The following is a 13,934-nucleotide window of genomic DNA, read 5'->3' as shown; positions in this document are numbered from 1 at the left end:
GGAAGTCGTTGGTACTTGAAACCGTAGTCTCTCTCTCTCTCTCTCTCTCCTGCATTCTCTGGAGTCCTTCTCACCGTTCTAGTGGACTTTTGTCTGGAATATATATTTTTCCCTGTTTTATTAAAAGTAATTCAAAACCGTTACCACAGGACCAAGAACCAGTATAATGTAAGTTAATGTAACAAAGACCAGTATAAGAACGAGTCTGGTCCACTCCCATGCGCTGGGCCCTGTCTCGGTCCTGTGCTAGCACGATGGAATTGCTCCTGGTACGGATAGCCTGCTCTAGTATGGGAAAGCTGGTCCGCTGTTGAAGCTAGTGTGACCCCAGCATGAACCCAGCCCAGTCCACATACTGAATAACGCCTGGTCCATACAACCAACATGGTCCTTACTGAAGCAGAAAGACGAGACAGGGATGGTCAATACTGAAACAAGCCGTAGTGCAAGAGCGCAGTCAACAGTGAAACAGGTTCAAAAGAGAGCCTGTTATTACTTTTTAAAAACAAAACATACAATAAGGACAAAACTAAAAACATTCAAATAATAATAAATAGCACTACAAGTAATTAAACAACACTGACAACTTGTGTTACAATTCTGAAACATGATTTACAAATAAAAAACCAATTACATGTTCCAAACAAACAGAGACAAAGTTGTGCTGAGAGAGAGGGGGGCGGTTTCCTCATCGCTGTCGTTTTGCTTGTGTTCAGTGTTCCGATGTGATGGGGGGGAGGACTGAAAGAGGGGGCAGGGAATGCTTTAATAGTAGGTTTCCCTTTCAACCCAGCCTGCAGACAGAGAGAAACTGCGTCAGCATTTCCATTACAGCCACAAATTAAAACAAATAATTAGAACTGATAGACAACAGATCTACAGCAGCTGAGTCAGACAAACAGAATCTATAGAACGCAGACACAGCCAGCCAGGAGACAGAACGCAGACACAGCCAGCCAGACAGAGATTTTACCTCCAGGGTTTCTGCGCAGGATCAGTTTACGGACCTCATCGTAAACGAAGATCAGGAAGCTGTAGGGGAAAGCACAGAACCACCAACTGGGCCTGGAAAGGAGAGGAGAAAGGTTATAATTATTTTTAGTTGGACTCCCAATAATGGGATTTTAAACTTTGTAAAGAGTTTTTTTTTTTTTTTTTTTTTTTTAATGGGTGCACTCACTTGAGGGGGTACATTCGGAGGGCGACGTCCATCCCGGGACAGTATGAGAGGAAGGCAGCCAGGGCAGTCTCCTCAAACAAGCCAAAAATCAGAATCTTATTCCTGCAGAGAGGAGGGGATTGAGACACTTTAATTTCTGTTGGAGACAGAGACAGACAGACACACAGAGATAAGCAGGCAGACATACACAGGCAGCCTCACCTCATGCCCTGCTGGAAGACGGAGTTCCTCCTGGTTTTGCAGATGATGACGTCGGCCCACTGCACCACCACGATGCTGACGAAGAATGCAGTGTGACAGGTGAACTCCACGATCTTCCTCTGCTCGTAGGTCTGAGAGGGAGAGGGGGGGTTAGCAGAGCGCTGGGACCCCGAGGAGGGGAGGGGAGGGAGGACAGGGCCTCACTTACCCACTGCTGCCCGTAGCTGTCCTCCAGGTCGTTGTTGGCCCGGTCATCCCAGTTCAGTCGGATGCCCAGCAGTATGGACGGCAGGAAGCCGTTCTCAGCCAGGATCACAAAATAGCTGAAGAATCCGCCCAGAGCTTGGATCATTCCTAAAGAGACAAGGAGACCATGTGAGAGACACACAGAGACAGTGTGAGAGACAGAAAGAGAGACAGGCAGTGTCAGAGACACACAGAGGCAGAGAGACAGTGTCACAGTGAGTGGGAGTCTGTATTGCAGCTCTCTACCTATCTGTCCGTATGAAATGCTGATTAGCCTCTCGTTCACCAGCTTGTCAGTTCGGGGGTTCCTGGGCTGTCTCTTCATGATGTCACTCTCTGCTGCTTCGTAAGCCAATGAGATCGCAGGGACCTGGAACACAAGCGTATCTCAATTCAGCCCTGATCGCAGCTGCACTGCAGGTATATGGGACTGTAGCTGTACTGCACTGCCCTGCTCTCACCATGTCGGTGCCCAGGTCGATGCACAGGATGGTGATGGTGCCCAGGGGCAGCGGGATGTTGGCCATGATGAAGAGCAAGAAGGGGGTGATCTCAGGGATGTTGCTGGTCAGGGTGTACGCAATGGACTTCTTCAGATTGTCAAAGATCAGACGACCTGCAGAGAGAGCGAGAGAGATACACAGAGAGGGAGAGAGAGGGGGATGTTAAATACTTCTGTATATTTGCTGCATTAACTTTGGCAGTGCTTGAATGACCTGTCATGGAAAGAGAGGCAGGGGGAATTTCCAGAGTGGGCAGTTTGGGGTGCCTCACCTTCCTCCACTCCTGTGACGATGGAGGCGAAGTTGTCGTCCAATAGGATCATGTCGGCGGCCTGCTTGGACACATCGGAACCCGCGATGCCCATGGCAACGCCGATGTCGGCTTTCTTCAGGGCGGGAGAGTCGTTCACTCCGTCACCCGTCACGGCAACGATTGCACCCTGAGAGGAGAGAGAGAGTCGGGGAGTGAGCGAGCGAGTCAGGGAGAGAGTGCCTGAGAGTCAGAGAGAGAGAGAGAGAGAGAGTGAGAGTAGGCAGTGCGCGAGTGTCAAGAGCCTCACCTGTCGCTGGCAGCCCTCTACGATGATGAGTTTCTGCTGGGGGGAGGTCCTGGCGAACACGATCTCTGTGTGATTTCTCAGCACGTCGTCAATCTGCTCTTGAGACAGTTCCTTCAGGTCTGTGCCATGCATCACACAGGCCTTGGCATCTCTGAGAGGGGACAGGCAGGGTCACCAAAGGCACTGTCTCTACACAGGTGTGTGTGTCAGTGCAGTGTGTCTCTACACAGGTGTGTGTGTGCGAGAGAGTCTGTGCCTCACCTGGGGTTGACCTGGCTCACAGGTATATTGAGCCTGGCGGCAATGTCCTCCACAGTCTCGTTGCCCTCGGAGATGATGCCCACCCCCTTGGCGATGGCCTTGGCTGTGATGGGGTGGTCTCCGGTCACCATGATGACTTTGATGCCCGCGGAGCGACACTTGCCCACGGCGTCGGGCACGGCTGCCCTGGGGGGGTCGATCATGGACATGAGCCCCACGAAGCACATGTTATCCGTCTGGAAGTTGACGTCGTCGCAGTCGAAGGCAAAGCCCTTGGGGTACTGGTCCTCAGCCATCACCAGGTGACAAAAACCTGCAGGGAGGAGGGGATTCAATTCAACCCAAAACAAGACCCCATCACCACAGACGATACCCTACAGCCCCTCCCCTCACTTAAACGCCTCCCCTCGCTCACCCAGCACCCTCTCCCCCAGGCCCCCCAGCTCCAGGTAAGCGTTCTGGAAAGCCTCCTTCATCTCCTCGTCCATGGGCTGCTCCTTGCCCTGCAGAAGGATGGTGGAGCAGCGGTCCAGGATGCGCTCCGGAGCTCCCTTCATCACCAGCAGGTAGCGGTTATCATTCACATCGTCCATCTCGTGCACTGAGAGCTGGGGTGGGGCAAGAGGAGAGGAGAGAGAAACAGGCATCAAAACACACTGCGAAAACCCAGGGAGCTGCAGCTTGAGTGAATAGGATCTCTGCCACCTTCTTGTTCTTCAGTGCGAGTCTCACTCTCTGCCTCTCTCACCTGGTACTTGTTGGTAGAGTTGAAGGGGATCTCTGCCACCTTCTTGTTCTTCTCCCTCATGAGTTTGACGGAGCCGCAGGAGAGCTCGATGCACTTGAGCAGGGCCGACTCGGAGGCGTCCCCCGCCACGTCCCTCTTCAGGATGGGCAGCCCCTCCTGCCCCCCCTTGAACACGGCGCGGTTGCACAGGGCCGCCACGCGAGACAGGGCCACCCAGGTCGGGGAGCTCTTATCAAACGAGGCTCCTGGGGGGCGGAACGATACAGGACAGGTCCGGAACTGTTAATAACTCAGTGCTGGACTCAAACACTAACAGAAACGGAAATTCAACGACTAACGGCTCTCCGGGCCTGCAGACATTTGTCTGGAGGTGTACAATATCTGGATAGTATCCTTTACAGCAATGTCTTGCACAGGTGTAAACTTTACTGTTCTCTCAGAGAGGTCTACAGTTTAATTCTCTCAGAGAGGTGTAAACTTTAAGGTTCTCATTCAGAGGTCCGGGACTGCAAATGCAAGGCATGCAAAACCAAACTGTGCGACCGCCCTAGCGCCTCCCCCTCTCCCAGTTTACCGGACTGGTCCTCAGTGGTGTCTGCCTCGTGGATCTGGTTGTCGAACCACATGTGAGCCACGGTCATCCTGTTCTGGGTGAGGGTGCCGGTCTTGTCGGAGCAGATCGTGGACGTGGACCCCAGAGTCTCCACGGCCTCCAGGTTCTTCACCAGGCAGTTCTTCCGAGCCATGCGCTTGGCAGTGAGGGTCAAACACACCTGCAGAGGGGAGAGAGAGGAAATGTTCAAAAAGACCTCCGATCGACACGACTGGACAGTAGGGGAGGGGGGCGGGGGGAGTACAGAGACTCCGTCGCTCACACTGATGGTGGGGGAGAGAGGGAGGGAAGGAGGGAGAGGGAGGGGTACAGAGAGACTCATCTCATCGCTAGGCGCCTCCCCTCCTCAGGTTTATCGTGGTAGGCAGTGTCCTATGGTGGGCGAGAGAGGGAAGGAGAGAGGGGGAGAGGTACAGACAGACTCAGACGCTCACAGTGACAGTAGCCAGCAGCCCCTCTGGCACATTGGCCACGATGATGCCGATGAGGAAGATGACGGCCTCCAGCCAGCTGTAGCCCAGCACGATGGACAGGATGAAGAAGGAGATGCCCAGGAACACGGCCACGCCTGTGATGATGTGGATGAAGTGCTCGATCTCCTTGGCGATGGGGGTCTTGCCCGAATCCAGCCCAGAGGTGAGAGTGGCGATGCGGCCCATTACCGTGCGGTCTCCCGTGCAAACCACGATACCACGGGCCGTGCCTGAGAGAGAGAGAGTGAAGAACAGAAAAAAATTTAACACTGAACTAAAAGCAGAGTCAGCTATTGAAATGGGCAGCGCACAGCAGAGTGTAATCAAGCACAGTGGCAGCATGGCAGTGCATGGTAAACACACAGCATAGCCATGACAAAGGCATGGGGAGGAATCTGCAGAGTTCCTGTGCAGATTAGAAGGGTGAGGGGGCTGTTGAGCAGGGTTTCACTATATCAGCATCCCCCCGCGCTATACAGAAGCTGCATCTCCCTGTGGCTCACCTTCCACACAGTTGGTGGAGAAGAAGGCGATGTTCCTTGTTTCCAGGGGGTTGTCATGGGTACAGTCAGGTGATCGGGTCTGAGGCTCGGATTCGCCAGTCAGGGAGGAGTTATCCACCTATCAGGAGAGAGAGCGAGGAGGGACAGAAGGGAGGAAGGAGTCAATTAGACAAATCTTTTGTAGATGTCTGACCTGTTTATATAGTCTGTCTGCCTGCCTGCCTGTGCGCCCTGGTACCTTGCAGCCGTGTGCGGAGACGATCCTGAGGTCGGCAGGGATCCTGTCCCCTCCCTTCACCTCCACCAGGTCTCCAGCCACCACCTCCTCAGCGTTGATCTGCAGCTTCTCTCCCTCGCGGATCACCAGGGCTTGCTGCAGAGATTCAAGGAACACAGCAATGAGTTCGACCATCTGGCAATGGCAGCAACACAGAGCACCTTGGGCGAGACAGCGTCTTCACAGCTACGTTCTAGGATTCTCTCAGTAAAGTCCCGTTCCAGACACAGCCGTGACCAAACGTTTTGCATCGCACTCAATTTTAGGGTTGAGGCACAAATACTACATGAACAAAAATTAGGTCTTTTTTTTGACATCGTGGTAAATCAAAGAAACGACAATAACGAAACCTCAAATAAAGCGAGCGGTCAGGAAGCTGCAACAGCAGCCCGGCACTTTTTTCAAACTTTTTTCACATTTTTCAATTTGTCGGTTTTTCTGTTAAGTAGTGTCTGGAGAATCTACACAGCGGCGGTGTGCGATTCAATATGTTAACGCAACATTATTCCAGCAGATTTCATTAGACTTTGCTAAGCCAAAATGAGTTAATTCTATAGAGGGTGATGCAAAACTTCTGTCCACCTAGCTGTGTTCGATGATTCTGTGTTCTGTGTGTCCGGTTAACGTTAACCTCTTCACTGCCACGCTGTTTGAGCCTGTGGCCAGACGCCAGGTCTTCACAGTTGGCACAGGGCCAATGACTCTCACCTGGGGCACCATGTTCTTGAAGGACTCCATGATCTTGGAGCTCTTGGCCTCCTGGTAGTAGGAGAAGCAGCCGGTGATGATGACCACAGCTGACAGCACGATGCCCAGGTACAGCTGGCAGGGGGGCAAAGGACAAAGCGTCAGGGTCACACGTCACATGCACGCCTGCATACCTCTGTGCTTTACAGTGCTTCCCTATGCTTTACAATGCTTCCCTATGCTTTACCAGACCTCTCTGTGCTTTACAATGCTTCCCTATGCTTTACCAGACCTCTCTGTGCTTTACAATGCTTCCCTATGCTTTACCAGACCTCTCTGTGCTTTACAATGCTTCCCTATGCTTTACCAGACCTCTCTGTGCTTTACAATGCTTCCCTATGCTTTACCGCACCTCTGTGTTTACAATGCTTCGTTACACTGTGCTGTTACTCATGGGAATCGTTTATATAAGGGTCACTCTGATTTTCAGCACACGGTTTCCTCGTTCCTGGGAGGACAGCGGCTCTGGCGCACTCACGTTGTCTCCTGCGGGGTCGTCCTCCATACCGGCCTGGATTCCGTACGCAAGGAAGCAGAGCAAGGCTCCGGTCCACAGCAGGATGGAGAATCCTCCGAACAGCTGCCTGCAGAACTTCACCCACTCTGGGGTGGTGGGAGGGGGGGTGAGCGCGTTGGGGCCGTCCCGCACCAGGAACTCTGCAGCCTTCGCCAGAGTCAGACCCTGAGAGAAAGAGGGGGGGGGGCAAGGGGTTAACTACGAGAAACAAAACACAAACTGCAACACAGACACACACACACACACACACACACAGACACAGACACAGACACACACACAACACACACACAACGCACACCACACACCCCCCTGCGGGGGAGGCGACCGTCACCACGTCTGTGTTGAACTTGCGGCAGCATTCCTCCACAGACATCTTGTGCTCCGTCTGAACAACAGAGAGAGAGGGAGAGAAAGAAAAAGATTTGATTCAGCGACACGCAGTTCACAGCAGATGGACTGGACTGCATTTTGAATATTCAAAATAAAGAAATAAAACACTCTGGGAGCTGTAGTGCTAGCCCCGGGGCAGGCTGGGAGCTGTAGTGCTAGCCCCGGGGCAGGCTGGGAGCTGTAGTGCTAGCCCCGGGGCAGGCTGGGAGCTGTAGTGCTGTAGTTTGTGAAGCTCAGGGGTGACTCACCAGGGGCACTTCCTTCTTCAGATCGTCCAGGTCCTTGCTCTTGCCCTTCTTGGGGGAGCCCTTGCCATCTTTGTCCTCCTGCGTGGTGGCCACACGGTAGCTGTCCGACCGCCCGTACTGCCAGGAGGGAAACAAAGGCAGCCTGTTACACAAGGTTCCTAACTAGCAGTGCCACAGTTACATTACACAAGGATGAAAGCATTGAAAGATTGAAAGATTTTTCTAAATCTTTATAAAAATAAATAAATAAATAAAAAAAATGAGGTTCGAGGCACACAGAGGCAAGCCTGGGCCGCTCCCCCCTTCCCTCAGGACAGTTATTTCTGAGATCATGCACTCCTGTTTGGCATGGATCTCTGCTGCCCTGAAGCAGTCATGTTTCGTTTGGCCGGTGTGCGAGTATGCAGATCCATGCATGCACCGATGAGCTTTTCAATTCGCTGTTCCATTTCGAAAGCAGTTCCCCTCCGAGGAAACTGCAATTGATATTTTATCAGACTGGGATCATACTGCCGCGATTGTTCAGCTGCTTCCATCTGAAGCCAGCGCTAGCTGACAAAGCAGCGGCTTCAATGGATTATTTTTTTTTTTTCTTTTGCCTGGTTTTACCCAGTTTAAATTGAGAAAAATCAGCGCTGGGGATCAACTGAAGTGACTTCAATTAAAGCCATGTGTGAGAAGCTAATTTTAACAGAATGCTGCCAATTGCAATTCTGATCAGCGATGAGCTGGGAAGAGATCTTGAAATGGAATTAAACAGCCTTCTGTCAGCACAAGGGGGTTGATTTCCTGATTAGACGTTTGAAGTGAAGGACGGTAAACCCAACACACAACACTGTCACACTCTCACAGTGTAACAAGGGGCTGCTGGGCCAGCGGTTACACAACGGGGCTGGATTCAGGGGGTTCAAATCCAAGCTCAGCCACTGCGTTGGACCCTGAGCAAGTCACCGAACCTCCTTGTGCTCCGTCCTTCAGATGAGACGTAAAACAAAACGAGGTCCTATTGGAACAGACTCTGCAGCAGCAGTTGTTGATGATGCAGAGTTCACCCCCCTAGTCTCTGCAAGTCGCTTTGGATAAATGCAGTGTATGTTAAAAAACTAATTCATAATACTAATCAAACTGCCACAGACCTCGCCCTGTGAATCCCAGCTCTTGTTGGCTGCGTTCCCTGTGGCGCTCAGCTTTAGCGATTAATTGAATGATTGTTAGTTGTTTATTTTGGCAGACGCCTCTACTCAAGGTGCACTGCAGGTGTTACAGGGCCAAAACGTGTTTGTGTGAAAAAATAAATTAGACACAGACGACCTGCTCCAAAGAAACGGTTTCGCCTTTCTCCGTCCCTCCCTCCCTCCCTCTCCAATCCCAAATACAGAAGATCTTCACTGGCATTTCAACTAAATGTAGCATGAATAATCCAGGCACAGCGTGTTGTGTCTCTCCCCTCCAGCAATTTCACACCCACTGCTCAATGGCAATCTGCCAGCACTGCAAAGAGAGAGAGAGAGAGGTGGGGAGGAGGAAAGACAGAAAATGGAGGAGAGGAAAAGGGAGAGGTGGAGAGAAAAAAGGAAAGAACGAGATAGGGGTTCCCTAGACAAGCTCAAAGCTAGGTAAAGGAAGATTTTAAAGAGGGAAGGGAGGGAGGGAGAGAGAGAGGGGGATGGAGAAAAAAAAAACCTGAGCAAAAAAACTGTCAAAAAACCCCCCCAAAAAACTATGAAACTGCAGAGAAGAGAAATTCTTTACAGGCGATACATTCAGAAACACTGGCTTCTCCTGTATACAGTGCTGGCTCTGACACTCCTACACTGCGCTGCTCCGCCCTCTCCCTCTCCCTGCACTGCAGCTGTGTTCAACGCATCCCCAGCAGGCAGCGCGTCACCTTGAGCCAGCCTCCGCAAAGTCACACCGCTGAGCGCAGCAACACTACACCAGTTATCAGCGCTGCACCAGTACACTGCCCCAGTAACACTCAGTGGGTTCCAATCTGGGGGACTAGGTGGCGCCAGCAGGTTCATGTTAATGAAGCCTGTCATGGTCCAAGTAGCGGAGACAGGAGCTTGGGCCGGGTCAGCCAGGGAAGGGGGGGTTTCAAAATCCTGCTCTCCCTGGGGGGGGGGCCGTGGCAGGGGCGGGGCGGGCCTCAGGCCTTGGCGCCTCAGAGTAACTGATGGCTTAAATAGATCAATGAAGTGAATTGAGAGATTCGGTTGGAATGAAAACCAGGAGACCCCGCATCCCTCGAGGACTGGAGCTGCCTCTCGGGGTCAGGCTGTGTTGCTGGCAGTACACTGGCTGTGCAATAGATGGCGCTGGGAGAGGACAGTACTTTAAAAAGCAGCGCAGTACAGCTCTGAATCTTCAGTTTTTTTCTTCTTCTTTACAAAACTGAAAGTCAACTCATGACCAGTCAGCCACTGACCTCTTCACTGTGGAGTGGGACGCCAGCTTATAAGAACTGGTGAGTAAATTTTTTTCTTCCCCCTCCCCAATGAGTTCATCCTCACTCGCTAACGCCACAGCAGCAGGGACAGAGCGAGTGGGAGGGGGAGAGAGACAGAGAGAGCGGGGGGGGGTTGTGTGTGTGTGATAATTGAGAATCTGATGCCCAGCTTGGTGGGTTTATGTAGCATCACGCCCCCTCTCGGGGCACTGCACCCTATCTTCCTGGAATCACGCAGCACGCTGTGCTCCTGGGAGAGCGCAGCACTACGCAGGGTTCATTGCCCTGTAGGTATTGCATTGTCCTGGGCTTCTCCTGCTCTCTCGGTTCCCATTTTTGGGGTTTTAGAGATGTCTGGTAAAGCACAGGGAAGCATTGTAAAGCACAGAGGTATGGTAAAGCAAATACAAAGCATTGTAAAGCACATGTCCCCCTAGATAAAGTAAAGCATATTTGGACGTCATTTTAAAACTAACCCTCAGAAAATGTCCCCCTAGTAAAAGCATAGCAAAGTGTAATAAAGCACAGTAACAGCACTGTAGGGTTACGGTTATGCTTTACCAGTCCTCTCTGTGCTTTACAATGCTTCCCTATGCTTTACCAGTCCTCTCTGTGCTTTACAATGCTTCCCTATACAGCACAGTCCCTCCTTCCCTCCCTATGTCAACACCCCTCTTTCCTCCATTTCATTGCTTATCCCATTCATAAATTTTCTCCTTCCCTCCCTTCCGAAAGCATGTCACTGAACCCCCCCCCCCCCCCCCCCCCCCCCAAACTGAGTAAATATTGAACTGGCGTGACCTGTGCTTCAACCCAGCCTGAATCAAACACACACACACACGCAAACGCACTCAACCACTGAGTGATTCATAACCCTGCTACCCTACTCAGAGCTCAGCTGCTGAAGCAGGGCCTGTGCTGCCCCAGGTGCACCTGCAGGTATCTGTGAGCGAGAGAGAGAAGGTATCCCTTTTACTCCCCATTCATACTTGATGTAGCAGCGCTGGTTAGCTAAGTAGTCTCGCCAGGCAGCTGCACTGAGACAACGGGGGCTTTAACAAAACAGGAGGACCAGCGCTCCCTTCCCGACTCACACTGCAGCACCAGCCGGACACCGACCGGCTACAGTTACACAGGGTCGGATTGCAAGAGCAAACAGAACAAAACAAAAAAACCAACAACCACACACAAAACAGAACCACCAACGGCAGGCCGTCTGCACAATGACTCGATAAAGACAGGCGCCGGAGTTACAGCAGGAGCTGTGATTTTACACATCAGGAGATTGAATGCGGCAGTAAAAAAAATAAATAAATGAATATGAATAAATTTGAAGATTACAGATTGAAACACTGTGTGTGAAATGCAGCGGGACGGGGCGCTCGTCCCAGGAGGTTCTGGGGTTTAGCAGCCTGGGTAATGCTGTAATCCTCGCTGTGACACTGCCCTGTAACCACCCAGCTGAAATCCCCTCTCCCACTCCCCTTGTATTTAACAGGCACAGGTTAATTATACGATGCCATCTGGACTGTATTGCAACAGCACAGCATTGGACAAACTCTCCATCGTTCGGGATCCTCCTTTCACTTCCATCCCTTCTTATTTTTTTAAATGCAATGACCCGGTCACCTTGAGTGAATCAATGACCACATGACACCACCCCACCCCCTCATCCCCTCGGACACTCTCCACTAGCCTCCTATATAATCTCCTCTTTAATCACCCAGACCATGCTGATACACAGCTATTTCAACGACAGCCATGTTCTCCTCCTCCTCCTCCTCCTCTCCCCCGCCCCTCCTGTTTTGATGCAGTCGATTCACTGCAGTCCACATATACTCTGCACCCATCTTCCAATCTACCGCTCCATCCCTCCCTGCCCTGCCTGTGAACACCATACTGCAGTGCTAGCTAGCTACAGATCTATCTATCCATCTATCTACGCATCTCTCTCTCTATCCATCCGTCCGCCCATCTCTCTGCATCACTGACGCAGCGAGTCTGAATCACCAGTCGCTTTCATCGTTCCCCTCGAGGTATTGAAAACCTTCACGCTCGCACCTCTAAGACAGAGCCTCCTGTATTCATCATCTCTCTCTCTCAATCTATAAGAAAGTATGTGTACATACACGCATCGTGCGTGCCCTTCATCTAGAACCACACACGAACATCCTCCCTATGCAGCGGACCATGCAGCTCTGTTTTGGCGCAGTGGGCATTATTAGTTGGGCTGCACTCAGATCAGTTTGTTCTCCACTTTGCAGATGCAATTTGATCTAGCTAGACCAGTTTAGCTATTCATACAACAGTCTATGTTGTAGTTCTGCGTGTTTGCATCTATATTTAACTATTGATCTCTACCTATCTTTCTCTCGCTCTCTCAGGCTCCATCAATAAATAATATTTTCCATCTCGTTTGACGCAGTCAGTCCCCCCTGCGACCACAATCCCTCGCCATCGGAGACTACCCAGCGTTAACGGACCCCTGCACCCCAGAACCCAGCCGACCTCCAAATCCTGTCCATTCAAAACATCCAAAAACACCGTATTTACATAAACACAGCCCTCCCTCCTGCCTCTGCTTCGTTAATGCAATTACACACAGCTCTGTGCATCTAGATCAACGACCATACTATCAGAGGCGCGCATGTGGGTGCGTTCACCAGCCCCCCCCCATTTTAAGAGCCGGTTTTCAGCACGCTATTTTTGCCGCAGAGACCATGCAGCATCAATATATTTCCATGCACAGCTCTATCGATTTTGCGCGCCCTGTCTACCGCTATATCTATATATGAACACACCCTTCTCTCTCTGTAATTACACCCTGCAATGCATTATATATCTCCTCCTGGCTGTGTAATCCGCTCTCTCTCTCGTCCATTTCCCATTTGAGAGGGGGCAGCCTGTGCTAATCTGGGAGGCGAATACCTAAATAAATACCGACACCGTGCCACCGCGTCCAGCAGCAACCGGGAGCGGGGGTACCGGCACCCCACTCTGCCGCAGGGTCCTTGAGCGCAACCGAAAAACCAAGCAAACAAATAAGAATAAGAATAGGTTAGGGTTTATTGGTATCCACATGTGTGTATATATATCGATTAGCTACTTCTAATAATAGAATAATGATAATACAACGTAATGCACACATACAAAAAATACAAATATTGTATTTTAATTAAGATATCAGATAGAGACAGATAGGTAGATAGACCTATAGAGAGATAAATAGACTTATAGATAAATATATAGCTAGACAGATAATGTAGGTAGAGATAGATAGATATGAATCATTTGTAATTAATTGTACGTACCCCCATTTTGAAGCAGCGGTTGTCAGACGAGACGAAGGTAGAAAGGAATACACTGTATATTTAAATCAATCAATAAATTAATAAATAAATCAATTAATTAATCCTTTTTTGTGGGGTGGGGGTCGTGTAAAAGTAAACAAAAGTGACAAAAAAAAAAAAAAATAGATAATTTTCAAAGAGAAACGGATTCCGTCTCAAGTCAAAAAAAATATAACGGTTCTTTTTTTTTATACCAGCTCAAAAACAAAACAAACAAACAAAACCCTGACAACAATGTAATATTCGTGCCGGTAAAACGCGAGGAGTGCTTTCTGTGCTGGTGTGACACTAATCTTTCTTTTTTTAAAGCCGCTAACTGAAATCGTTGAGTTTTTTTTTCAATTTATTTTAGGGGATGGCGCGGTGCTCAGTCTTCCGCCACTAGCGCCGCAGTACTCCCCTCTACACCAATCCGCCCGTGCTGGCTTTGCTTGGAAGGAGTGCCGGTCAGTGGGATGCGGTGGGAGTGAGTCAGCCGTCCCAGCAGCCCGCCGCTTATATACCGGCGACCAGCCGGGCCCGCCCCCAGCCTGGCTCACCCGCCAATGGTGAGCCAGCAGGGGCGCCCAGCGGCTCCGCTCTCGACCAGTAGCGGCACAGAGAACGCCCCTGCTAGCCAGTGAGAGCCGAGAAGGGCCCCGCCTCTTTTACTGCAGAAGTCAGACTCA

The 13,934-nt window shown here is 50.8% G+C and overlaps 1 protein-coding gene across 1 annotated transcript; it reads right to left on the bottom strand.

The window, feature by feature from the left end:
- Nucleotides 1–13,725, bottom strand: LOC121304271 (sodium/potassium-transporting ATPase subunit alpha-3). The gene is made up of 21 exons (XM_041235308.1): nt 13,228–13,725; nt 7,468–7,584; nt 7,155–7,214; nt 6,791–6,994; nt 6,274–6,387; nt 5,527–5,661; nt 5,289–5,406; nt 4,747–5,015; nt 4,274–4,472; nt 3,700–3,944; nt 3,367–3,559; nt 2,952–3,264; nt 2,691–2,841; nt 2,402–2,570; nt 2,089–2,243; nt 1,874–1,997; nt 1,590–1,735; nt 1,382–1,512; nt 1,181–1,282; nt 974–1,065; nt 1–794 (listed from the first exon to the last, which is right to left on the bottom strand). The coding sequence occupies exons 1-21, from the start codon at nt 13,231–13,233 to the stop codon at nt 766–768; spliced, it is 3,072 nt and encodes a 1,023-aa protein (XP_041091242.1). The 5' UTR covers nt 13,234–13,725; the 3' UTR covers nt 1–765.
- Between the last annotated feature and the right edge of the window lie 209 nt (nt 13,726–13,934).

Source organism: Polyodon spathula, chromosome 37, assembly GCF_017654505.1.
Source record: "Polyodon spathula isolate WHYD16114869_AA chromosome 37, ASM1765450v1, whole genome shotgun sequence".
Lineage (NCBI taxonomy): Eukaryota > Metazoa > Chordata > Actinopteri > Acipenseriformes > Polyodontidae > Polyodon > Polyodon spathula.
This window is presented reverse-complemented; position numbering and strand designations above follow the sequence as displayed.

Coding starts and splice junctions, on each gene's coding strand:
- LOC121304271 (XM_041235308.1), bottom strand. Junction 3,945..4,273: donor CACCACTGAGGACCAGTCCG/GTAAACTGGGAG, acceptor TCCGCCCCCCAG/GAGCCTCGTTTGATAAGAGC. Junction 2,571..2,690: donor TAGAGGGCTGCCAGCGACAG/GTGAGGCTCTTG, acceptor CTCTCCTCTCAG/GGTGCAATCGTTGCCGTGAC.